This window comes from Equus przewalskii, chromosome 14 (assembly GCF_037783145.1).
Source record: "Equus przewalskii isolate Varuska chromosome 14, EquPr2, whole genome shotgun sequence".
Taxonomy (NCBI): Eukaryota; Metazoa; Chordata; class Mammalia; order Perissodactyla; family Equidae; genus Equus; species Equus przewalskii.
The window spans coordinates 58,782,091-58,809,297 of NC_091844.1; the positions used below are offsets into that span (position 1 = coordinate 58,782,091).

At 42.6% G+C, this 27,207-nt stretch overlaps 1 protein-coding gene across 1 annotated transcript in view; it reads right to left on the reverse strand.

Moving 5' to 3' along the window:
* Positions 1 to 25,286, reverse strand: part of GALM (galactose mutarotase) — a 52,391-nt gene extending 27,105 nt beyond the window's left edge. Inside the window, exons 1-4 of the mRNA XM_008523531.2 lie at positions 24,837 to 25,286; positions 16,984 to 17,138; positions 12,515 to 12,721; positions 6,981 to 7,062 (exon numbers count right to left, since the gene is read on the reverse strand). Of these exons, the coding sequence (XP_008521753.2) occupies positions 6,981 to 7,062; positions 12,515 to 12,721; positions 16,984 to 17,138; positions 24,837 to 25,284 (892 nt within the window). The 5' untranslated portion in view covers positions 25,285 to 25,286. The remainder of the gene's footprint in view (positions 1 to 6,980; positions 7,063 to 12,514; positions 12,722 to 16,983; positions 17,139 to 24,836) is intronic.
* Positions 25,287 to 27,207: the final 1,921 nt, after the last annotated feature.

Consider the following 27,207-nt stretch of genomic DNA (forward strand, 5'->3'; position numbering starts at 1 on the left):
CTTCTTCCAAATCCACCACAAATTCTCCTGCATGAACGAACCACTTTTTCAGCCATGGTTTAGTTGTTCTCTGTTCTTGTGACAATGGGTACAGTTAAGGAGTTCTTGGTTTGTTTTTTGGTACAATGATGATGAGAGAGACTTTGCTCTCCAGGAGCTCCGAGTAAAAATAATGAGGATTTTTATGACTCTCAGAAGAGAGATTTTTAAAAACAAATACACAAACAAGGATTTGAGGTGGAAAGCAAAATGGATTTATGGAATAAAAGCCATTCATTTGCAAGGAGAACAAAGTTTACTGCCAGCCTCTGAAGGGCTTCTCCATGACCAAGCAGCAGGCTTGGGGAAAGCCAGGGAGAGCAAAAGGGTGTAGAACAATTATCCAATACTCGGCATCCTGCTGGTTAAATGAAGCATCTCACCATTAGTGATATTTCAGATAACTGAAAGCTGCCCTGGTAAATGGTAAAGATTTTCTTTTACTACGTTTGCGAATTTCCTATGGAAGGTGACTTCCCTATCATCTTCAACAGAGATGACCAATGTGCATACTTAAAGAAAGTGAGCCTTCAACAATAACTTGATCATAACAAGATTTTGCAGATGAGAAAACCAAGAACCAGCAAGATAAGACAAGGGATGTGTCACCAAACACCGTACTATGTTGCAATAGACCAATGACCTCCAAGGTTACAGAAGGCTACAGAGAATAATTTCGAACTTTAATTAGACTGTTTTGGAGTTGTTCCTTTTCTACATTCCCTTCCTCGTCAGTCTAATAAGGCCAGACACTTAAATTCATACTCTTTAATTTCAAGAAATCCTCTTAGATCTCTTTCTTTCATTTTTGCCCCTCTTTTTTTAATATAATTTGAACAAATTTGGTTTTCTGTTTTCTTTACAGAAAAGTAGAAATAAATTGAAAAGGAGAAACAGGGAGGAAAACAGTGAGGGAAGCTGTGAGGCTACCTGGACAAAAAGTGGCAAAAGAAATGAGAACTGACAATTGTCGAACACTTTTCTTTTTCTAGCTTACTTCCCGTTTCTTGACTATATGGTCATCTTAGCTTATCATATAGTCAAGAAATTAACACTTTTCTTTCTTTCCTCTCTTCCTTCTTTCTCTTCCCCTCCCCCTAGAACACTTCTTGATATCTAACCACACTGTAAGGTCTGTAGAGTATTCGTCTCGTTAAGAGCCTGAATTTCAGTAGCAGACCACCTAGGTTTGAATCCCAGCTTTCCACCACTTGCTAACTGGGTGATCCTCAGTAAGTTACTTAAACTCCTTGTACTACAGTTTCCACATCCATTAAATAAGAAAAATGAACAGAACCTACCTTATAGCGTTGTGGTGTGGATTACTTATTTGTTTATAAAGTCCTCTCTGAAATACTAGCTGTTATTATCATAAAGCTTCACCTCATCTCACAGATAAGCAATTCAACATAACCACAATCTCTAGATAGTGCATATCAATTCCCAGAACAAAGTGTGGCTGCTCTAACAGGTGTTTTACAGCACGTCTCAAAGAAGTGGCCGTGTGGTTCAGTCCGGTTCTGGCTGAATAACCAGAAGTTTGAGACTGGACTCAGGCACACTGTGAGTCTGCCCATGTGGATCAGCCTGGAACTCCAGGCCAGCCTCGGGTCCTCCAGGGCCACTGCAGGGATTGCAGGCATACCAGATCTGACATGGCCCCAGCCAACCTCTCCAGACCCATCCATTTTCTGCCTGCCAAAGCATCCCTCAAATGCTTCAGAAGCTCAGCACTTCCCTGGGGATAGCCCTGCTGTTTCTTGTGCTGCCCATTCTTGTTCCTCTCTATCCAGAAGACCTTTCTCCTCCTCCCTGCCTGGCAAAATTCTACTTGGTCTTACAGGTTTTATTTAACTCTCATCTCCTCTAACTGGGAGCCCCCAGGCAGTGCTTCTCCTCTGTACCAAGTCTCCTAGTTTTATCTATCCGGACATTTTCCAGGTTAATGAATAATATTCTGGCTGACTCCTCCACCAGACTGTCAACTCCTGGAGAGCCCAGCAGCATAGGGGAGGCATTTCCAAATGACCAAATGATGGGCAGGCCCTTTGGACTGGTCTCAGAATTAAGCCTTTTGCTCAATGTTAAGAGATGAAATCTGGGCTTCCAAAGACTTTTTCTTGGCTGAAAGTGGGCCAGACGTGAATTTTTATATCACTGAAGTGCACAGTAGCAGTTACCACTCATTTCTTGAAGAAGTTCCAAAGGAATCATACAATTAGCTTGTTTCTTAAGCATTTTTGAGAAAGGAGGAAGCAAAAAAAAAAACCCCTATAATTTTAGTTTAAATGTCATTGGGCCAACAGATATAATCTGTGTAGCACTGGCTAATGCATGGAAAGGTAAAAGAGAATTACAAAATTTTTCATGAGCGCTGAAGTTATTGCAACTTATTTACTTTCATGATACAGTTCTAATGAATTTGAAGGGTGGTGGAAATAGCAGTAAAATGTTATAATAGCAGCCTCGAAGAATTATAGAATGTAAGAACAACAAGTGACCTATCTTACAGACAAATATTGGTTCTCAATCATTAGTCCATGATGAAATTTTATTGGTCCCCAGAGAACTGAGAAATATTTGGATAATCCACTATCACATTTCTTTAAAAAGCAAGATGAATTCCATACAAAGGCTTGGTTTTCATTCTGAGATTAAGTTTTCCCCACTTTTATGGTATCAAATGTTCTTTCTTTTATGAAAAGATGGTGATTATAAATGGCAGTTTGGATTTTAAAAAAATAAGTGTTGTGTATTTATCTCTGTTCCTCATTATAATCCCAATTAGTTTTTTTAAAAAAATTGTATTGAAATATAATGAACATACATTTCCAATTAGTTTTAATAGCTCTATATTTATGATAGCTTTTAAACTTGGCAAAATGAAAAGCTGGGCAACCCCATATAAGTCTCCAATTGTTTTTTAAAGAAAATTTACTGGTCCAAATCTGATTGAGTTCAGCATCCCTCCTGTTTGCAGAAAGGAAATGAGAGTCTATCGAGGTTAAATGTTAAAGTATTATGTGTACAGTGAATGTTCCCTTGCTAGTCAACAGCAAAGCCAAGACCAGAACCAGGGCTCTTGTCTCCCAGAGTCCAGAGCTCTTAACAGCCTACTCAATTCCACCGGTGTTCAATATCAGTATAGAGGATAGAACTGGATCCCAAAACCACCTACTGTGGGTGCAGAACTGAGATGAAACTGAGCTTTATGCAGTCCATTAGATAGCATTTTAAGCTCCACAGTGCTTTGCCTCAATTCTCTCTTACAATTATGACAAATAATCTTTACATGGCATGAATCACGCATTTTTGAGATTTTCATTTGATCAAATCTCAATAGGATAGCATAAGATTTTATAAATATACACAAATAAACACGCATTTATTTCATCACCTCCACTTATAAGCTACTTAGTTCATCTTCTTCCTTATCAGTCACAAAACAGCAGCCACCACTATTTTTTCCTTGCAGTTCACAGCATATAGTTCTAATGCAATAATCCTGCATCTAGGGCAAGATGGGCCAGCTTACTCATGGCCATCCACTGAGCCATGCCAATATCAGAAGATGACACATATTACCAAGACAAAGATAAAAGCCTTTAAACCCGCCCGGGAGCCAGGAAAATATTCAACACTGTGATGCTAAAAATTTTAATCCATTTATCTTGATTTCTCACTATTATTCTAATTAGTTTTGTAGTCACTATATTAATGGGAGTTTCTAATTTCTGCTGTTAACTGAAGTTCCTGTTTAGCACGCAGGCTCACATTCTTACCCTTTTCCTGTTAAAAATTTTGAAGTAGCAGCCATAAACACAACTTCATTTTTTTAAAGAGGCCAAAATAAAACAAAAGCCCTTACCTAAATAAGGCAGGTGCCCAGTAAACTTAAAGTAATATCTTACTTGCAGCCCTGGGCTTTTTTCTTTTTATTCTGAAACAATTTTAGACTTATAGAAAGGTGGCAAAAATAGTGTATCTCTGTGTATCCTTCCACTACCTTTCTTTAATGTTAACACCTTACGTGACCATGGTACAATGATCACAACTAAGAAATTAATATTGGAACAATACTATTAACAAAGCCACACACTGCATTAGAATTTCACCAGTGTTCCCACTAATGCCCTTTTCCTGGCTCGTGATCCAACCTGGGATCCCACACTGCATTGCGTTGTCCTATGTCCTTAGTCTCCTCTGTGACCATGCTTTAGTCTTTGTCTGTCATGATCTTGACATTACTGAAGAGTACTGGTCAATTATTTGTAGACTATCCCCTCAATTGGGTTCATGAGATGATTTCTCCTGAACGGATTGAGGTTATGCATTTTTGACAGAACGGCACACACGCGATGTGCCTTTTCAGTGCATCATATGAGGAGGATGTGTCAATATGTCTTATTACTGGTGATGTAAACTTTGATTACTTGGTTAAGATGGTAGCCTTGGCTTCTAATTGCTCATATTCTATCATTCTAAGCTCATTAGTGGCGCAGAGGGGACAGGTAAAGTAGAAGCACCCTTACAGGGGGTGGGAAAGGAAGGGAAGGGCCTTCCTGACCTGCTGTAGCAGATGGGCTTATGGAGGGCTGGAGCCCTGAACAGAGGCCTGAGAGAATGGAACACAGGACATGTGCAATCTGACAAGGAGCTATGAGGTAACGCCTCAGAGAAGTCGCTGTCAGACACAGGCAGAGACCTTGACTGGCCAAGGGGCAGCACGAGGGTGGCCCTTCCTCCTAGGGGAAGAGGAGCTGATGCAAAAGTGTTTGTGTCTTTCTAGATTTCTGCTCTTCCTTCCCTTTATCCTCTACTTTTGTTTACTTCAGTTTTCTTTGACTGCCTTCTACACTCACCTGATCTCTGACTGTAATGAAATCCCAATAAGAACATTACCTACTGCTTTGGGGTAATTACTTTAAGTTAATTTCCATGAAGTGCTACAAATAACAGCACCTCTGCCAGTCATCTTGCTGTCATCCATCTGTCCCCTGGAGACAGACGGGGTGCACCTACAATCTAGTACAAAACTACACTACTCGATCCTGGAGATAACATATGAACCAAGGTTCTTTCTTTCTTTTTTAAAATTGAGATATAATTCACACACCATAAAATTCACTCTTTTATAGTGCAAAACTCAGTGGCGTTTAGAGTATTTACAAGGTTGGTGCAACCATCACCACTATCTAATTGCATCATCTTTCATCACTGAAATCTCATACCCATTGTCACTCGCTATTCTCCTCTGCTCCCAGCCCCTGACAACCCACTAATCTACTTCCTATCTCTATGGATTTGCATGTTTGAACCACAGTACTTTGGATCCAAAATAATAATAATCAAGATGACCTTAATCCAGTTAATCTAGGAGACGCACGTGCACCTGCGCGTATACACATACATTCTCAAAACCATGAAGTTTGCCTTTGGCAACACCTCACCTTCCCTCTTGATACTCTGGACTCCCCATTCCATCCCACCTCCTAACTGGGTCTCAGAGGTGACGTATCTATATTTGTCTTCCTCAGAGTACAACTCATCCTGTCCTTTCCCCTTCTATCAAACACCACGTCATTTGGATAAATACCCAGAAGTGGAACAGCCAGATCAACATCTGGGTGTTTATCCAAAGAACATGAAAACACTAATTCAAAAAGATATATGCACCCCTATGTTCACTGCAACATTACTCACAATAGCCAAGACTTGGAAGCAACCCAACTGCCCATCAACAGGTGAATGGATGAAGAAGATGTGGTGTATATATATACACACACACAACAAAATACTACTCAGCCATAAAAAAAAAGACAAAATCTTGGGGCCAGCCCAGCGGCACAGTGGTTAAGTTTGCACGTTCCACTTTGGTGGCCTGGGGTTCGCCGATTCGGATGCACGTTCCACTTTGGTGGCCTGGGGTTCACCGATTCGGATCCCAGGTGTGGACATGGCACTGCTTGTCATACCATGCTGTGGTAGGTGTCCCACATATAAAGTAGAGGAAGATGGGCACGGATGTTAGCTCAGGGCCAGTCTTTCTCAGCAAAAAGAGGAGGACTGGCAGCAGTTAGCTCAGGACTAATCTTCCTCAAAATAAATAAATAAAATGAAAAAAGACAAAATCATGCCATTTGCGACAACACGGATTGACCTTGAGGGTATTATGCTAAGCAAAATAAGTCAGACAGAGAAAGACAAATACTGTATGATTTCACTCATATGTAGAAGATACACAAACAAACACATAGATAAGGAGAACGGATTGGTGATTACCAGAGGCCAAGGGGGAGGGGGAGGGTGAAAGGGGTCAAGGGGCACATACATATGGTGATGGATAAAAACTAGACTACTGGTGGTGAGCACGATGCAGTTTGTACAGAAGCTAAAATATAATAATGTACACCTGAAATTCATACAATGTTATAAACCAATGTGACCTCAATAAAATAATTTTAAAAAAAAGAACCAACAGGTGTGCCTAAAGTACCATCATAAAAAATTTTAATTCTTCGACCAATAAAACAACAGAAAAAAGAAAAACCACATCACATTCTATCAGTGTTCTACATTTGTGAGGTAATGTTTAGATCAACTTATCTCTGCTAAGGTGTAACAGATTCACATTTTAGTGGAGAACTTTTGGAGTCTTAGGCTCAGCTAGGATGACCATATGACCCAGTTTGCTTGGGACCATCCTAGTTTATGCCTGTTGCCCTAGCTTAATTATTAACAGCATCCCCTTCTCAAAAGTGTCCTGGTTTGGGTGTTTAATTGTATGGTCACCCAACCTTAACCAAAATAAATGACTAATCATGGTAATCCTAGGCATTTTGGCAGGCCAATAGGGAGAATAAATTTAGGTGAATGAAGTTTCAGTGTCCTCAAATTATAGCCCGGGTCTGCATTCCCACAAAAAGTTTAAATTCACCAACCTGTAGGAATCAGGGTTTCATCCACAGGCAAAAAAGCATCAGCTTCTATTGTAACTTCATGGTCATATATATTCGGGGAACCCTGGGAGGGAAAAAAAAGAGAAAGAAAAGAAGATTTAATGCTCAGTCTTATTTTACATATTTGCTTTATAACGTCTCTTGCAGAAATGTTTTCAGGCATTGACAAAAACTTCAGAAATCTCATTTCACCTACAGTGATGATTACTATGTTCACTTAAGTGTAAGTAGATAGGGCCTCAAAAGAGCAGCAGATACATTTGGAAGAAGCTTTCAAGCATGACCCCAGCATGAATTTTCTTTTCTAAACAGAATTATGAAGGTGAAAAGTCAGAGACAACAGTGGTTTGAAAGCCTTTTGCTGGGAAAGATTGGCCCTGAGCTAACATCTGTTGCAAATCTTCCTTTTTTTTTCTCCCCAAAGCCCCAGTATATAGTTGTATATTATGGTGGTAAGTCCTTCCAGTTCTTCCATATGAGCTGCCACCACAGCATGGCTGCTGACAGCTGAGTGGTGTGGTTCCGCTCCCAGGAACCACCTAAGCAGAGTGAGCTGAATTTTAACCACTAGGTCATCAGGGCTGGCTCTGAAAGCTTTTTGGATTTCAGCCTATTGGGAGAGAAGTTTCTTCCACTCTCCTCACTTGCCAGGCAAACAGAACAAGTGTTGGTGACCTGTAACACACAGGTGCTGGATGGCCAAGGCATGGCCTCCTGGCTCGCTAGAAGTGGGACATGTCACCCCGTCTCTGGCGCAGCTCCCCGCAAGAGGACCCACTCCTTGCTATATGACAGAAGCCTGGGAGTCAGAACTGGAGTCCATGCTCTTGAGAGTTTTCCCACCCACTCCATAAAGATGCAGCCTGCCCGTCATGGGGAGTCAAAGGCTGGTACACAAAGCACTGGTCAGTGGTCACGAGGCCTGGGGTCTAGTTCTGGCTCTCAATGAGTGGCCGCAGGGAAATCACTTAACCTAGAATCTCATTTCCTTTGGTGTAAAATTGGGCTGATGATGCCTCCATCTTTTGCAGGGTTCTTGCGAGGAACAGTTGAGTGAAGATGTGTTATGCTGCTTGCAAACTGGACAATACACTTGTATGTTTCCAATAGAAAGGATTATATTTTAATAGGAGTATATTTTAAAGCTTCACAGCAGAAGATATGGAAGGAGAACCAGGTGAGGGCTTTGCCTTAGTGAATGCTCAAAAATAATCTAAGCCAGTGGTTCTCAACTGGGGATGATTTTGCTTCATGGGGCAAAATTTGACAATGTCTGCAGACATTTTTGATTGTCATGGCCGGGGGCATTGATGCTATGATGGAAGCAGTAGTGGGGAGAGGCCAGGGATTCTACGAAACACCCGCCAAAGCACAAGACAGCCTCCCCACCCCCACAATGAGGAACTATCTGGCCCCAAATGTCAATAGTGCAGAGGTTGACAAACCCTGAGCTAAGCCAAACTGAAGGCTCTGCAGGGTTCCTGAGAAGTAAGCAGAGAGAGGCAGAGCACTATGGGTTAACTGGAAATAGACTCTACAGACAGAAAGACTCAGGCCCCCACAATCAAATGGAGTCGTCATGAGGAGAAAGGCAAAGATGGTAAAGACCATGAGAATCTATGTCTAAACATGACAGAAATTGGTTTACCACACTACTAAGAGGCTCTGTTTCTGAAGAACTATGATTCTTTTGTATTCCCCCAGCGAGTACAAGCTGGGCAGGCGTAGGAGTAGGTGGACGTCAAGGCTGGGGCAGAGGCCACTCCTCCGCCCACGCTCTCCATTAGTCACTTGTTTGGTCCCTGTTCTGACCCGGGAAGGCAGGTCCGAAATGGGAGAGGCCTGCACCCCTGCCCAGAGTAGTTTAGACCAGACCGGTCTCTCTCCTGTGGGCTCTCCCTACTGCCATCCTCTCATGCCTCAGGGTAGAGGCCTCTGGGACTAATGGGAGCAGAGACGAGGGAAGAGAATTTGCAACTGTTTCCTCGGCTCTCTCTGTTCAATGCTCAGTTTAAGGTTGATTCCACTGTAGGACTATATCACAGTCTGTTTATCCATTCTCCTGTTGATGTGCTTTTGGGTTGTTCCCACTTTTTTACTATTATGAATAAAGCTGCTTAGGAACTTCCTTTTTCTGTTTGTTTTTTAGCACTAGGGCAGGAAGAAAACGATTCAATAAGAAAATCACACACCAAATAAACTGAGTCTGAGATGTTAGGAAGAAGCCTGGGAGAAGAAGGAAAGGAACGTTGCTTAGGCACCCACTCTCTCCCTGGTCGTCCGGTCACTAACCGGCACTAACATTCCTTCATTATCGAGAAGCAGGCTTCATTTTATGACTCTTCTGAACCGGAATAATGCAATGATCTCCACTGGTGGAATATTACTGTTGGATTCATTTCCTTTCCAGGCTGATGAAAACTTGGCAAGAAATGCTGATTCACAAACAGAATTTGAGGCCCATCTCTGAGTTCAGTGTTTATTTTGGTTAACTTTGTTTGGCTGCAACTGGTTTGTGACATTAACCATTTATAGAGCTCATTGTGGCTTGCATGGGGCTTTAAAGACTTTTTTGTGCATTGCCACTACCACTGCCTTAATTCAGCTCTTATCACCTCTAGTAGGATATAACAGACACTATTGGTTACTACTCAAAACCCATATCAACTTCTTTATCAGTGCCCTCCCTTTCCCCTGGCAGAACACTGACTTGTTGATTTATCCTATGCAGAGGCCATATATTCAGGGAAAGGACCCCTTCCCTGGCCTCAAAGGACAAATTTTGATTGGTCCAAGCTAATCATGGTGGTCTAATTCCCTTGCTGGTGATTGGGTTAGGCAGGGCATAAGACACACTTCTGGCCAATGAAATGTGAGCGAAAGTCTGCTGGGGGAGCTTCTGGGAAAAGTTTTGCTTGTTCTTAAAAATGGAACATGAGAGATGTGAAAAAAGGAATAGATCCTTTTTTCTCTCTGGATATGACTATACGAAGAGGTGATTCCTGGAGCTTTGTGGCAACCATCTTGTGACCATGAGGGGACAAGCCTGAAGACAAAAGACAAAACATTGAAGAAGCAGAATGAAAAGAAGGAAGAACCTGGGTCCTTGATGACACACCTACCCACATACCATACATACAAGAACCACATCTCAAAACTCCCCCAGGCCTGCTTTCATAGCTCTTTAAGTAAAGTTTCAATAAAAAAAAATTTTCCCAGTTTTATGTTAGATAAAGAAGGAACAGCCAAAAAAAACCCAACCAACCTGCAACCTACATACCTTTTCCATTCTTTGAAAAAGAGTTCTCCCTTCCTCCCCAGGCCTCCAACACTCAAACTTAGAAGTGATGAGTCAAAGTCTGGCCCCAAGTAGAACAGAAATACTGTTCATTAAGTTTAAAAAACAAATAAAAGAAAGAAAATATATAAGATGAGCTGACTACTTTAAAGATCAAGTTTTGAGCTAATTCCCTGAGGAGAGTTTAAGACATATGATAATGCTTTTCTAGGTAGGGCAAGAGATGTTCTGAAAATACAGAGACCCCTTGACCCCAGGCCTAGTGACTCTCCATCCATTCTTAAAGATTTTATTTTTCCTTTTTCTCCCCAAAGCCCCCTGGTACATAGTTGTGTATTTTTCAGTTGTGGGCCCTTCTAGTTGTAGCATGTGCGATGCCCCCTCAGGATGGCTTGATGAGCAGTGCGATGTCCGCGCCCAGGATTTGAACTGGCAAAACCCTGGGCCGCGGAAGCGGAGCGCGAGGATCCAACCACTCAGCCACGCAGCCAGCCCCTCTCCATCCATTCTTACTTGAGTGCTCCAAAAGGTTGGTGGGCCCCGCACACCCTCAGCCCTGAAGCTAGAGGCTGTAGATTTGGCTTCTCTTACTGAGGCAGCATATAGAAGGGAGTTGACACTGACCACCCTTCTGGGTGGGGTCTGTGATATGGGAAACTATTCAGCCTCTGGAAAGAAATTCAGAAATTTCTGTCACTCCAGGTCCCTATAGAATTGGAACGGTGGAAAATTCTGGTCAGGAGAGTCCTCCTGCCAAGTGAATGGAAAGAGCTTTAGTGAAGCTTACATTTCCATTTTGTCTCCTTCATTGGAACACAACGGCAGGGGTAAGACTTCACGCAGGATTTCTACTTCTATTTCTGAATCTATTCCTTTAGACCACCACCCCGGTAATAAAATAGAATGTCCTAAGTATACAAAAATGTGGAAAATAGTGAGAAAATCAGCGTGATCTACTACTTATATACAACCATTAATATTTTGTCCTATTTCTGTCAAGTTTCTTTCTGAACTTATGTTAAAAAGTAAGGTCTTGGGGCTGGCCCCATGCCAAGTGGTTAAGTTCATACGCTCAGCTTTGGCGGGCGGGGTTTCACCAGTTCGATCCCGGGCATGGACATGGCACCGCTTGTCAAGCCACACTGAGGCAGCGTCCCACATGCCACAAATAGAAGGACTCACAACTGAAAAAAAAAATACAACTATGTACCGGGGGAATTGGGGGAGAAAAAGCAGAAAAAAAAAAAAGAAGATTGGCAACAGTTGTTAGCTCAGGTGCCAATCTTTAGAAAAAAAAAAAAAAGTAAGGTCTTTTATGCACATTACTGAAGAGGCTCTTATGGCTGGGCAGGTTTGTTTTTGTTTTTGTTTTTTGGTTTGTCTTTAAGATCTCAAGAGGGATGGCAGAAGTTTCTGAAGATAAGGAAGTGAAGAGCCATCTTTCTTATTTTTAAAGGGAGAACCTTGGAAATTATATAAGAATCAATTACCTCATGCTATTTAAAAAGATCTCAGAAAAAAATCAGCAAACTCCTAAAAGACTATAAAAATGAAAGATATTACTAGTTGGCTATGAACATCATCTTGTGGTAGGAAATCATGCCAAAGTGATTCAAGTATCAATGATGAGTTCAGAAGAGGAGGAAGTAATAGATATAATCTACAGAATTTAGCTAAGCTTTTCATTTGGTCTTATATAATAGCCTCCTCAACAAGCTAAGACAAATTACCATAGGAGGGAATGAGGTAGTTTAGGGGGGACTACCTAAAGGGGGTTGTCACTTTCTCTTCACTACTCTTAGGGTGGGCTGCACAGTGGGAGCATCGAAAGGGGCTGGCCAAGCACATTTCCAAAGATCCAAGGGTGGAAAGTGCCTTAATTGGAAGTAATTTTTTGGAGGTAGGAGTGGAATAGTGGAAGCAAATGTAAGCACATGTTACAGTTAGATGAGAGGGAGTTCTTAAAATAGCTAGTTTCTTGTCTGAGCATATGGGAAATAGATAATTCTCTTGGCAGTCCAATGTACTCATTCTATCTTTCTCTATAACTCCCATTTATTGAGTACCTACTATGAGCCAGATGCTTTGTTGGGAACTGTTTCTCATCACGGGGGCGACCCCACCGCCAGACTCATTCCATGCTGGGTTGGTCTCTCCACTATGCCCCCAGGTCATTCCACAAAGCACACCACAGGAGAGCAGAGGTAAGTTCACTTACCTGGCCGGCCAGGTTGAAATAAGAATGGTTGGTCAGATTGACCGGTGTGGTCTGACTGGCCTGGGCTCGATAGTTGACCACCAGCTCCCCGCCATCCAGGGTATATGTCACCCAGACTTTTAACTCTCCAGGGTAACCTTCCTCACCATCTGGACTGACCCGAGAGAACTGGACACCATTTGACAGCACTTGAGGCGTCCAGAGGACCTAGAAAAGTGTTTTCAAAGCTGTTTAGTCATTCCAATCCCAAGCTAAATGCCACGTTTCAATATTTAAAGACAACTTATTCTAGGAAGAGAAATGATTATACAATCATTAAGGTGTTTGACTAGTAGCTTAGATTTTAATTATTCCAAAATTTTGTTTTATACAGAAAAGTCACTTTTGAGAGAAAAAAATCGTTTTCTCTTTACCTACTCACATTCCCCATACTCTTCTTCCCTAAATTTATACGTATGTGTCTACAAGATTTTCTTCTTCCCCTTCTTTGATTTTTTTTTTTTAATCTTAGCATCCCATTCTGACAAATGCCACACAGCAATATCTGCTAATAATATTAAAAAATAACCTTAAAAAATTAGCCCTTCCCTCCTGAGGGCTACTATTTACTAACATTTACAAAAAACACTCTGAGGTTCTCTATGTTCCCTGGGCAGAATTCTAGAGGAATAAGAAGGACGTGTTCCATTAGGAAGAGTTCTAGCCCACAGTCAGGAATCCTGGTCTGGGGGCCAGGGTTCTTCCTAGCTCACTGTGTGACTTTGGGCATCGAACCCTTCCATAAAATAAAGGGGCTGAAAAGTGACCTTGAAGTTTTCTTCTTGTTCTAGAAAATATGATTCTAAGAGTGGCAAGAAAAATACGAAGAAAAGTTTTCTAAAAGAGTTTTTTTGCTTTGGGAAATAGAAATAGGAATCTTGGATTAACAGAGCGGTTCCTCTCAACCTTGCCCTAGAGGCCTCAAGATTACACTTATGGGGAAGGGAAAACCAACATTTATCGAGTGTCCGTTATGAGCCAAGAGACTTTGCTAGAAACTTCACAGACACTATCTGATCTGTCTTAGAGCTGACTAAAGTAGGTACTATTTTCCTCATTTAAAGATGAGACAGCCGAGGCTGTCTCTGGATAAACTACCTGTCCCAGGTCATACAGCTAGTAAGACAGTAGATGTGAACCAAGTGGTCTGATCCCTGAGCCTGTTCCCTTATTCTACACTTTCAGAGGACGAGGTGGCCAGAGACCCCCCAGACCCTTTATGGAGCTCTGGGGTCACTAGTGAAGCGGCCTTTCGCAGACATGAGACCTCCATTTGTTGAGTGCTCACCAGTCACTGACCCGGTGCTTTACGTAAATCATTTTGTATGGCAACGATTTGGTTGAACCAGATATCACCATCCGTGTAGGTCAAAACAGTTGAACATTGGCAATTTCATACAGCTCCAACTAATATTATTACCCCCACTTTACAGTTGAGCAAATTGAGTTCAGTGGAGTTAACGTGCCCACTTCTACCTCCCACATTCCAGGGGAGTGGTAGAATCCCTTCATACTTCAGGTCCATCGTTTAAAGGGAAAAACAAATCTTGTTCAAAGTCATACATATAATTAGTGACAGAGCTAGGATTCAAACTCAAGCCTGGCAGTCTACACTGTTCCACATCTTAGTTTCAGTGAATGTTTTGTTTGAATCTCCATTTTCAACAGAAGAGTCGAGGCCAAATACTGCCATTCCAAATAGATTTGAAAGAGTATAACTTCTGTGGGCCACAGGAATGGCCTATGAAGCCAGGTTCTGCCCACCCTCTCCTGGCAAGGCCTGGATCTCTCTCACTGACATCGCCTTTGCCAGGAAGGGGAGCCCAGCAGGAATGGAGGTCTCTGCCTTCACCTACAGGGAAAGCAGCTGGTATCTCAAACAAATTCACTGACCTTAGTAAAAGATTAATTTTACACCCTAATTATCTAACAGAAATGTTGAACTTTCAAGAGACTTAAAATATAAAGCCTATATATTGCCACAACTAGAAGGACCCACAACTAAAAATACACAACTATGTACCGGGGGCTTTGGGGAGAAAAAGGAAAAAATAAAATCTTTAAAATATTATATTATAATAGCCTATTATACATGTGATTAAACAAAGAAAAAAGAATCTCCCAAATGGAAAATTTTAGGGACAAAATATTTGAAATAAAATGTTCTTTTTCTTTTTTCCATTTCTTTTGAGGAAGATTAGCCCTGAGCTAATATCTGCCACCAATCCTCCTCTTTTTGCTGAGGAAGGCTGGCCCCGAACTAACATCCGTGCCCATATTCCTCTACTTTATACGTGGGACACCTGCCACAGCATGGCTTGCCAAGTGGTGCCATGTCCATACCCGGGATCCGAACCGCCGAACCCCAGGCTGCCAAAGCAGAACGTGCACACTTAACTGCTGCGCCATCGGGCCAGCCTTGAAATAAAATGTTCTTTACTTGCTACCTAGTTTTTCCCCTTTAGAGAAAGAGCACAATGGAAAGATTTTCGTGTAAACCACTTTTATCAGACAAGTATAATTCTGCGGAAAATATAATTCCTATTCATGGGAGGATTTCCCTGACCCTGTAGTTTTCAAATTTCCTGAAAATGTCCAAATTTGTATCTCTAGGCCTACTTAGACCATTTCTAATCCTATCAGGTTATTCAAATTTCATCTTTTAAAAAAATATGTTGATATAAATAGAAAAATACATATCTCCAAACCAACAATTACTCAGTAATTGTTGAGATCAACTATAACTTAAAGTTCACCTGATACTGCTCATGTTACTATATAAAAACGTAGTGTTTAAAAGTTTCTAATGCATCCATGAGAACCTTCCAAGTCTTTCCCCACCCCTCTCTGGGCTGTTGCATAGCCATTCTCTCCAATATCCACTAATTGAATGAAATGCTATCCTATCTTCAAGGGCAGTTCACATCTCACCTCCCCAGTTTCTATAGCACACCAGTGGCATCTATATTAGGGGGCTTGTTTCCTATAAGAGTTATTTATGTAAGGGTCTGGCTCCTTCACTATTCTGGAGTCTCAGGAATCCCCACCTTATGCTTTCTGGTTCACAGAAGGGGCTCCGTAGGCACACTGCACTGAAGGATATGTATGCTATCTTGCTATGTTCATACAGGGCATACATGTTAGGCAACACCACAGAAAATACCACAGCTGAATAGAGGGAGCAGGAACAAGGTGCTGTTCTGAGGCTCCGCTGAAGGTCCCTGCCCAAACAGAGCTGAGCCTAACTTCCTCTGGTTGGGGTTTGTCCACGGACCTGGCATGTTCGAGATCCTCTTGCCCTAATACTGCCAGGACTGAGGCTACAGTGTGCCTTCACGCCTCCCTGGTGTGAGGAGTCCAATCATGGAGGAAAGGGGAACTGACAGGGCAGTCTGATTCTAGGCCAGAGACAGGAAGCTGGTGGGACAGGGGACACAGAGAGTGACCAAATTCCTTCCACAGGACAGCTGGCAGTAAGAGACAGAGAAGAACACACTGTGATCCTTAACTGCCATACATGTTCCTGTCTTCTCTGGCTCCTCTCTAGGAAATAACCTGAGGGATATAATTTAAAGGAAGGTTAACTACCAAAATTATCTCCCTGGAATTAGACTAGTAAGAGAGTCGCTGGGGGTTAACCCACAGACTCCCCCACAGCTGGGAAGCAGGAGGTCAGGCATTCCTACCTCACGGAGAAGCTGTTTGATCAATTTGCTTTCCTAACCTTGTTTTTCTAGGGATTCACTTGGGGAATGGGAGTTTTAATGTGGAAAGGGGAACTAGGGAGAATCTGAGGTAATTCTGAGGCATGAGGCACTTCAGTGGAAGGGGAGGTTTGGGTGTGGTGCCACACTGCATGGGGAGGGGACTTAACAACAGATACACAAAGGTGTGCTGCACTGGGGGCACCCACGGTGGCTGTGGAGGACACTAGCAGTTGTAGCGCAGGAATGAGGGCTTTGGGTTAGGCAGCCCACCTTAGGAGTGGTGTGACCTTTCCAAGCCTCAGATTTCTCATTTGGTGATTATATGGGTTCTAGTGAGGGTAAGAGATCATATATGCAAATATCTTGTGCAGTAAGTGGTAAGTATTATTTTTGATCCACTTTTCTGTTGTGCCTTAGGTCAACCCTACTCCCTGATCCCAACACTGTGAGAAAGTCATTCCTTGTCCTTCCTAAGTCAAGGGCTGTCAACCTTTCACTCAGGGCTCCTCTGCCTATTACAGTTGGATGAGCTAAGGAAGGATGGGGTCCTGGCACAGGGCCAGTGCCTCTGCTCCCCCGAACCATGGGACAGCCTCTTTCTTGTATCACCTTACCATGCATTTGCTCTCAGGTCAAGGATTGTGCCTGACAAACAGAAAGTATGCTTGAAGGTACTCTGTGAAGTGTGCCAGGTGAGGACTCTGTCCAATGCCCCCGACTCACCTTATCAAACCCTCTGACTCCTCCATGCAGACTGTTGGGCCCGTTGTTAATTGGCAGTTTATACTCCTTCCCATCCAATGTGAATGTTCCTTTGGCAATTCGGTTGGCCACCCTGCCAACCACAGCTCCAAAGTAGGGCTGCTTTTGGAAGTACCCTGCAAGGACATGCGATGACAGCATTTTTTAAAACTTTAAACCAAAGGTTTTGAGGCTCACACTGCTGCCCACCACTCTCTTCTGAGGGAAGCTGTAAGTTGTAACAACATGCGCAAATCCAAGTCCTCATGGAAGCATAGAAAAATGGTGTTCTTTACACATGACCTTTTCTCTTTCCAAAAGTAATTCAGTTCTTTATAAACATTTTTAAGGAACTTTACAAAGCACAAAGAAGAGATTTAAATCATCCTCATCTCATCACTAGAGAGAACCACTGTTAATTTTCTCAAGTACATCCTTCCATCATTTAGTATATGCATATGTGTGCTTTTCTTTTTTTATAAAACTGGGATCTTAGTATACATGCTGCTTTGTAATCTGCTTTTTTTTAGGCCAATCAATTTTCTTAACTGAAAATTATATTTTCTATAGTTTTCAGAGGAATCTTATTCTTCCTTCTCTTTTTATTATTTTTTTGAATCACACAAGTAGTACATGAACATATCCTTTAGAGAGCATTACATAATACACAAGTACATAGAGTAGGCTTGCCAGAGGGAATACAGGATGCCCAGTTAAATCCGAATTTCAGACAAACAATGAATAAATTTTTAGTATATAAGCATGGGACATACTTACACATAAAAACCATTTGTTTATTTGAAATTCAAATTTAACTGGGCATCCTATATTTTTATTTTGCTAAATCTGACATCCTTAATAAAGCATAAAACATATGAGCCCTCCTCCACCTCTCAACTCCTCTCTTTCCCAGTGATAACCACGGCTAACAGTTTGGCATATGCCCTTTCAGTTGTCTTTTTAAAAAATTAACTTCATCCAAGCAAACACACAACTACACAAACACACACATATTCTATATAGAGAATCGTACTATACACACTGGTTTGCAACTTTTCATTTATCAAATGTCTTAAGATCTTTCCATGTGACTACATAGCCATCTACCATATTTCTTTTGACAGCTACATGGCACATTGATGAGCATAAACTCTTGTGGGCTTTTGGGGGCGGGGGGGTGGCTATAAAAAGCAATGTAGCTAACGTCCCTGTACTTAGAACTTTGTGCATGGGCATATTACAGTACTTTCCTTCTCTTTAAGCTCCTCTCTGCTATAATCTTTTAGTTTGGACTATAATGGTAGAGATTAAGGTTTGGAGGTAGTTTGTTTTTTGTATTGTGACTAAGATTACTTTCCACTCTATTTTTCACTCAGATGCCCTCAGAATTCCATCCCCCTTTCATATGGAACTCTGTATCCATCGCATCCACTGTGGATCAGGAGAGCATGCAATTCGAGAGTATGAACTCTTTTTCACTACGGCTGTAGGGGCTCTCAGGATACGGACCCTGAAGTGATTAGGTGAGTTACAGGTCACAGGTTCCCATTACTCACCTGGTGGGGCATAGTGGAACATGAATCATTCCCTTCCAGGTCTTCCCTGATTCACTTCCTCGAGAATCTGCAGGTCCTCAGAGTCCTGCCCACAGACGATCAGGAGCTAACACTTACTGAGCGCTTCCTAAGTCTCAGCCACTTTCTAAGTGTCTTACATTTAACTCATTCCATCCTCAGAATACTCCTACAAGGCAGACAGTACTATTACCCTCATTTTACAGGTGTGGAAACTGAGGAGAGAAAAGTTAACTATCTCGCCCCAAAACACACAGCTAGCTAGTAGCAGAACCAGGATTTGCATCCAGGCAGTCTGGCTCCTGAGTACATGATCTTGAGCATCGCATTATTTGGCAAGCACAAGGCTTTCTGATTAATTGACCTTACTACCACCTCCTAGCACAGGCCAGGCTGATCTCTCTACCAGCTCCCACCTCTCTCCCCATCCTCCTCTCTTTCTGAAGCTATAGCTTTAAAACCCCCTACACTCGGGAACCAGAAGGGATCCCAAAGGGCCAAACAACCTTTTCTTGGTTCTACTTCATCTGCTTTTGTTTTTGTTTTTAATAGACTTTATTTTTTAGAGCAGTTTAGGTTCACAGCAAAATTGAGCAGAAGGTGCAGAGATTTCCCATATACCACTTACCCCCACACATGCACAGCCTCTCCCGTTATCAACACCGCCCACCAAAGAGGAACTTTTATTATAATTGATGAACCTACATTGATACATCGTTATCACGGACAGCTCATAGTTTACATTAAGGGTCACTCTTGGTGTTGTATATTCTATGGGTTTGGACAAATGCATAATGACATGTGTTCACCACTGTAATATCATACAGAGTATTTCCACTGCCCTAAAATCTTCTGTGCTCTGCCTGTTCATCCCTTCCATCCCCCTAGCCCTGGGAACCACTGATCTTTTTATTGTCTCCATCGATTTGCCTTTTCCAGGATGGCATATAGTTGAAACCATACAGTATGTAGCCTTTTCAGATGGGCTTCTCTCCCTCAGTAATATGCATTTGTTTCCTCCCTATCTTTTTGTGGCTTGATAGCTCATTTCTTTTTAGCACTGCATAATATTCCATCATCTGGATATACCACAGTTTATCATCCATTCCCCTACTGAAGGACACCTTGGTTGCCTCTAAGTTTGGCAATTATGAATAAAGCTACTATAAACATCCACGTGCAGCTTTTTGTGTGGACGTAAGTTTTTAACTCCTTTGAGTAAATACCAAGGGGTGTGATTGATGGATCATATGGTTAGAGTGCTTATTTTGTAAGAAACTACCAAACTGTGTCCCAACGTGGCTGTACCATTTTGCATTCCGACCAGCAATGATGAGAGTTCCTGTTGCTTCACAGCCTTGTCAGCATTTGGTGTTGTCAGTGTTCTGGATTTTGACCATTCTAATGGGTCTCACTGCTGTTTTAATTTGCATTTCCCTGATGACATATAATGTAGAGAATTCATCTGCTTTTCAAGGGCTCAAAAATGTGAAGAAAAGTAAAATTTTTGTTTGAAAATTGTTTAGCTGTATCTATTTTTGACTCCTACCTTGATTCATTCAACAAGGGTACACCGAACCCCTACTCCCTGCCAGCCACATGCTTGGCATTGGGGACAACGACAAATCCAACAGCAAGGCTGCAGCCTCACAGGCTTGCAAGAGTTCCTCAGAAAGGACCACTTTCTGGCAACGGTTAATAAGCCCGCAGAGATAAGAAGCACTTGTCCGTCCTCAGTCTAGATGAAGACTTTTTAAGATTAAACCATAAGGACAGCAGAAACCACTGCTCCCAACTGTCTCTGAAAAACTCTTCAGAACAAATGGATTTTATACTATCTTCATACGTTACTAGTAAGCTTTTATATCAAATCAGAATTACAAACAGGGACAGACCCCAAATTCTGAATAGGACATGATGGAAAAGCCTGTTTTAAAATCCAGAAAATATTGTTTTCCAGGAAAAAGGGCAAAGTTTCTAGGTCAAGTGATGAAGGCTGATTTAATTAATCTAATCAATTGCTGACGTGGGATAAAGGGTAGAGGAAAAGTCTGTGCCTTTTCCAGGGCAAGGCACTGGCCAGAACATATTAATAAATGTTCAACCATGGGGTATGGCCCTTTCCACGTCTCTAACATCCCAAGGATCTCGGCTATGACACCCACCTTCAACAGCCCAAACCTCAGCCAGAGTGCCCTAAACCCTCAGATAAAATTGCTCACTATTCTCAGTGAAAACCTCTCCACTCTGAATGGCTTTCCTTTGGCTTTCTGAGGAAAACAAACATTACTTTAATTGACAAGCACTTTAAGAAAGCCAAATATTTTATATATTCTTAAATGGCTGCTGGTTGTCCCAGATGAATCTCCACGCCATTTTTGCAGTGTTAACAAAGTGAAATAAAAAGTTCAAGCGGTGTGAGCAAAGATATTTGGTGGCAAAGGAAGAAAAGGAGATAAAAATTATTAATTGTTCACTATAGTCGGACACATCACAGCCGATAGCACATTTAATCATCATTATCCATTTGTTTCAGGTGAGGAAATAAGTCTGGAGAGGTTAAGTAACTTGCCCAAGGTCACACAGCTTTAAGGGACGAAACAGAGACTTAAACCAGGAATCCTCAATGCTCCTACAAGGGCACTCTTGGGCATCTGTAAGATTAAAGTACAGCCTCCAAAGTGGTCCCTTTTCCTCCACCCCCTCTTATGAACTCAGCTTTTCTAAAAGCACTAAGTTTATTTTTTCCATAATGGCTCTCATGCCAGTAATAGCTGGGTGTTGGTGGCAACTGGGGGGAAGATGAAGGGGAAAGAGTCGTATTGATTGTATGGGTAGGTTGTTTATACCTGTGGCTTATAAGCAACTGTTCTCATCACAGTTTTGAAAGAAGTCATGATGCCTACAGATGGGACATGCAGATGAAAAACATTTAAAAATATTTTAAATACACAAAGTGGCAGAAAAACTCACAGGAGGCATTACTGCTTTCTCCGGCCTGTAACTAAAAGATCCGTGTGATTTACCTCTTAGAATTCACCAGAAGAAAGATCTCATTTTCCCAGGGAGAAATTGAACCATTCTGACCTCCGGCCATGGCTACGATCCAAGCTGTTTATATAATCTCTCTGGGAAACTGGAGATAGTTCACGTCTAACCTAGCAGGTACAAAAAGGACCATGTCTCACAAAATTATCCATGCTCAGCTGTTCCCTGTGGCTCACAACATTTTTGGGACATGGTAATGTCAAGATAACATCTTCCTCTGTCACATCTTATTGCTTTAGATTATTTGTCTCAGTTTGTTTATACAATACTTACATATTCAGAATTCTAGAAGACTATACAGTAAAAATTGTCTCCTTCGTATCCCTCTACCCCAGCCACTTGGAGCCCTTTCTTAAAGACAACCACTGTTGTCAATTGCTTACCACGGGCTTTAACATACGAGAATTGAATAAAATAGTAGCAGGGCACCATTTCACACTATTCTGATTGAGACAATTAAGCTTCCTCTTATCACATGTATGAAGTCGTCTGTATTTTTGGCAATAAAGAAATCTACAAAAAACTGAAAGACAGGGGCCAGCCCAGTGGCATAGTGGTTAAGTTCGCGTGCTCTGCCTTGATGGCCTGGGGTTCACAGGTTCAGATCCTGGACGTGGACCTACACATCACTCATCAAGCCATGCTGTGGCAGCATCCTACATACAAAATAGAGGAAGACTGGCACAGATGTTAGTTCAGGGACAAACTTCCTCAAACAAAAAGAGGAAGATTGGCAACAAATGTTAGCTCAGGGTCAATCTTCCTCACCAAAGAAAACCCAAAAACAAAACTGGAAAGATAGGGCCTTAAAAAGGGAACAAGGGGCCACTTGCAAGAACCTCAAAGACAGCTGAACATATTAGAAAGCGTTACTTGATATTCTGAGGGCTTTTTTTCAACTTCTCTTTTGAAAACAGCTTGCTTTTCTTTTAAAGTAAATAATTAAATTCTCTAAATTAGTATAAGAATGAAAATATGTATCTTGACCCAGCACCTGGAATATTTTAGATGCTTTGATTCAGCCTGGCATTTTGTGAAGCCTGTGATGCATCCTGGTAAGAAAATGCTACTTAACTTTGTCAAGAGATGTTAATAACATGCAGGGCAATACAATACAAGGTAGATCATTGTAATATCACGGGACGTATTTTATTTTCTCTCTTTGAAGAATATTTGGGGATAATTCTTTCACTCACACTTCCACAAGTCATAGACTCAGAAACGATTGTATTAATGCCCTCACAAAATTGACACTTTTGTGCCTATTAAGAAACTAGTGCTGCCCACGTGCCATGCCATCATGGCACACGTTTCATACGATGACTTGTGCTTTAGATCCATGTGACTCTTACATCAGAACCAAAAATAATAACAAGTGAGTGAGTGTGCAGGGGGGAGACAGTTATCTCCTGCATGGTGATAAGGCAGAGATGGAGATACGGTGATTAAAGCAGGTGCTCACAGCATATCATCTCTGATGTTTTACTGGCTCCAGAATTCTAGGCCATATATCCAATTCTCCTTTGAGTCCACTGGGCAATTTTGTATCAGGCAAACAATTTCTTTGTAATTCTGTTTCAGCTTAGAAAATGGTTATGCTACTAACAGGGAGAGGTGACTCAGAAAAATGATTCTAAAGAATTCTTTTTTGTCACTTGTCAATCACCTTGCCTTCTGACTTTGAAGACAGAAGATATGAACTCCACCCCCAGAAGTCTGAGGGGATGTGGAGAGGAAGGGGAAATGGAGCTGACTTTCCCCACATCACTGCACCTTCCTACCAGTGAGGCTTCTGTATTAGACTCTCTTAAGTTACCAAAGAAATTCTGCAGAAGACTACCCACTTCTCCAAGCCAAGCTGTGGAGGCTCCAAGGCAGATAAAGACAACCAGAAGGCAAGGAATAGGTTCCTTGGGAATAGTCTTATACTAACACTTTTTTTTGCTGAGGAAGATTAGCCCTGAGCCAACATTTGTGCCAGTCTTCCTCTACTTTATCTATGGCTTGCCACAACAACATGGCTGATGAGTGGTGAGTTCCCCACGGGGGATCCCAACCCGTGAACCCAGGGCGGGAGTACGCTGAACTTAACCACTACAGCATGGGGCCAGCCGCTACTAATACATTTTGTTAAGGACATAGGGAGCAAAGTTCAGTCTCCTAAGGGAAAACCGATACTCTCAGTTTTCTGTTAACCTCCAACCATGAGCCATGTTACACATCTAAAGAACCAAACACAAAGATACACCCAAAGGAAAACCTCAAACCTCCCCTCTAGCAGACTCTGTCTATGCCCCTACCACACCAAGCAGAGGGTATTAATTCTCAGTTTCCCTTTGCCAACTTACTTCAGACATCATTTTGTCTAGCTACATGGTAGTGCCAAGAGATAGCTAGGTACATTTTCCTTTGCTGCGATCAAACTGCAATTGTAATTACTTATTTATGCAATTATTTGGCTAACATCTAATCCCCCCAGCTAATCTGCAAGCTCCATGAGGGTGGGGAGCTTGTCTGCGTCATTGAAGGAGATAATGGAATTAACAGTTTTTGAATGCATGAATTTATGAACTTAATTGCCCACGGATTCTGAGAGAGTAAAAGTCCACCCTAGTTAGGAGTTCTCACTCACAGCCAAGGAGTTGGTCTTCGGCTTTCCGTTCAGCACGTGGTTATCGAGCAGCCAAAGGGTGCAGGGCACTCTACCCCACAGACCAAAGCGGATAAGCTGTCTACACCCACTGAGCCTACTATGGAGAATTTCTGAGACAACCAGACCTCAAAAAGAATCTGATAAGGAAAAACGAAGTAGAAGACAGACGTCTTTGAGTTTCCTTCTCCAGAAAGGGCACGAAGGAAGAGCTGGCAGCCACACCCCCTTCAGCTTGTTTTTTCCTCTACAGCCTCACAAAGATCAGGCAGTTCAAAGATCGCTCCAGGATTGCTGGAGTTTTATCTGACCCTCAAGTGACTTTTTAAATTAATTGAAGTGAAGCCTGAATGGATAACCAGAGGCCAAGTCTTATAGCTGTTTCCATTCATTTCGTCTTTTTCCAAGCACTGGATTGCAACACACTGAGTTAGCCGGATCCAAGCGCTGCTAGTCACAAGCTCGGACTTCCCCCCGGTCGCATCACCGCGAGCAGCCCGATCAGGGGCGTGTGCCGGGTGGGCCTGGGGCCCGCCCACAGCCCGGGGCAGAGTTCAACCCACCTTCCAACTCTGCAAAGCCGAGCACCACATCGGAGGCTCTGCCCTGCCTGTCTTTGACCTCCAGGGCCGTGATGGTGCAGCCCCAGGAGATGATGTCCACTTTCAGCAGGTCGGACTGCAGCTGGAACTTCTCCACTGTCCCTGCCCCCAAGGGCAGGTCTCCAAACACTGCTCTCGTCACCGAAACCATGGGGAAAGCTCGGGGTGTGCTGCTGTTCCAGGCCCTTGGAACTTCTGCCGCCAAACCTGGGGCCACAGAAGTTTCCTGGAAAAGAGGCGGGACATGGCTTAGACTCCTCCCCTTCCTTGCGAGGATTAGGAGAGTGACCACTCCTGCAAAAAATATCCTCTGTGGCCTTTCTAAACCATTCCAGCGCCTGAGGGTGACGGGAAGGCAAAATTTCCAGCCTGGCTTGCAGTTCTTTTCTTTAGCTAACCCTGGCTGCATTGCATGTTGGGTATGGTAGTCTTTGGAAGGTGAAATTGCATTTTGGGGCCTGTAGTCTTTCTAGACCCAAGTCCTGAATCTGCAGGATTCTACCCTGTTCTCTGGCGCGTGGTTCTCAGCATGCAATGAGCTGTTCATTAATGTTGGTGGCTGACTTTCAAATAAAATGTTGGAAAATGCAGAGAGCAGAATTAGGGACAATGAAATGGATCTTGGGGAGAAATTCTGGTTTTTAGTTAACTCTTTGACCTGGAGGGAAAAGAAGTACAGAGGCAGTTTTGAGAAGAGGTAAATAATTGCAGCCTTCTCCGCACACTGACTGAAGATCCGTCCTGTTTGTCCCACACAGGGAAGCTCTGCACAGGTTTCTGCAGGAGCCACTGCCCAGAGGCCCTCCTGACTGCAAGCTGGAGCGGCAGCCCAGACAGGTCAGCTGTAGACCCATCAGGGCCTAGTTATAGGGGGGTGACCAGAGACAGCCTCTGACTTTCTTTTCTTCAGGGGATTGGGAAAGGGCCTCAGGTATCTAGCCCTTCTTGTTCCTGCAGTCCAAAGTTTCTTTAAGAAGAGATTAAAGGAGGCACTGGCCCGGTGGCTGAGTGGTTAAAGTTCTGCGTGCTCTGCTTTGGCGACCAGGGGTTCGAGTGTTTGGATCCTGGGCGCAGACCCTCTCCACTCATCAGCCATGCTGTGGAGGCATCCCCCACACAAAAAATAGAGGAAGATTGGCTCAGGGCTAATCTTCCTCAAGCAAAAAAAAGGAAGATTGGCAATGGATGTTAAGTAAGCTCAGGGTGAATATTCCTCACCAAAAAAAAGAAAAAAAGAAAGGATTAAAGGAACAAATATTTACTAAGGTCCTTGTAACTGTTAGGTACTATGCTTTTATTGTCTCCTTTCACAAGGAAAAAAAGGCTTTAAGTACATACTCTCGGGAGAAGAAAGACACCGAGATCATTGAGACGTTAGTGTGCCCCAGAATTATCTGAAGAGGTTTTAAAATGCATATTCCCAGGCCCATCCCTGGAATTTCTGATTCTGTGAGTCTGGGGTGAGACTCATGAATCTCCATTTTTCACAGGTTCCCTGGGTTATTCTAATGCAGATGATCTAGGACCAGACTTTGAGAAATATTGCTGTAAGTTTCAATCACTAATCTCAGATTTTTTCCCCCTGAAATAGGCTCTGAAGGCAGAGGACTAAGATAGAGCTACTAAAGGACTTCATAGGATTGTCGGATAAAACACAGGAGCCTGTGTATTTCTTCGCTAAATCTGGCAACTCTAGACAGCACTGGGCCTAGGAAGGGGGAGGATGCTGGAAGCCCGAAGACCTGTTTTACTCGGCCATCTGCATACTCGTCCCGTCTTTGCTTGATGTTGCTTTTGGTTTGGTTTCTAACAGGGGATCCGACTAGACTGTGGTGAGCGCCGAAACACATCTATGGTTAGAAAATGAGGAGAATTGGGATCATGTTCCTGGAATCAGATGCTAATGAAACATAATAGCCGTCTCTCAGCCCTTTCTGCCTATACAGCTTGAGGGAATATTTAGCATTCTTGTCACAAAGCCTCAATTCTCATTCACGAATTCTGATAGCAAAGGAAAAAGAGAGCTTGCAACAGGCTTCAGTGAAGCATAGCATATAATAACAAAAAGACCCAAACAAGTCAAATTACAGAGTGCACCACACTCACACAATGACGGATAGGCACTCTCGTGTGCTGCCTCATCAGAAATTCTCATAAAGTCTGCAACTCTCCTCAGCCCACTTAACATTTATGGCTGATTCATACACAAGCCCTTTTGGCAGGGCTGTGTTAGCAAGGATATCTTAGAATCTCTTCTGTGAGCAGGAAGACTGCATTTTCTTTTCTCAGCTGCCAGTTCTCAACGTTCTGCCAAGCTCATGTTGTCACAGAA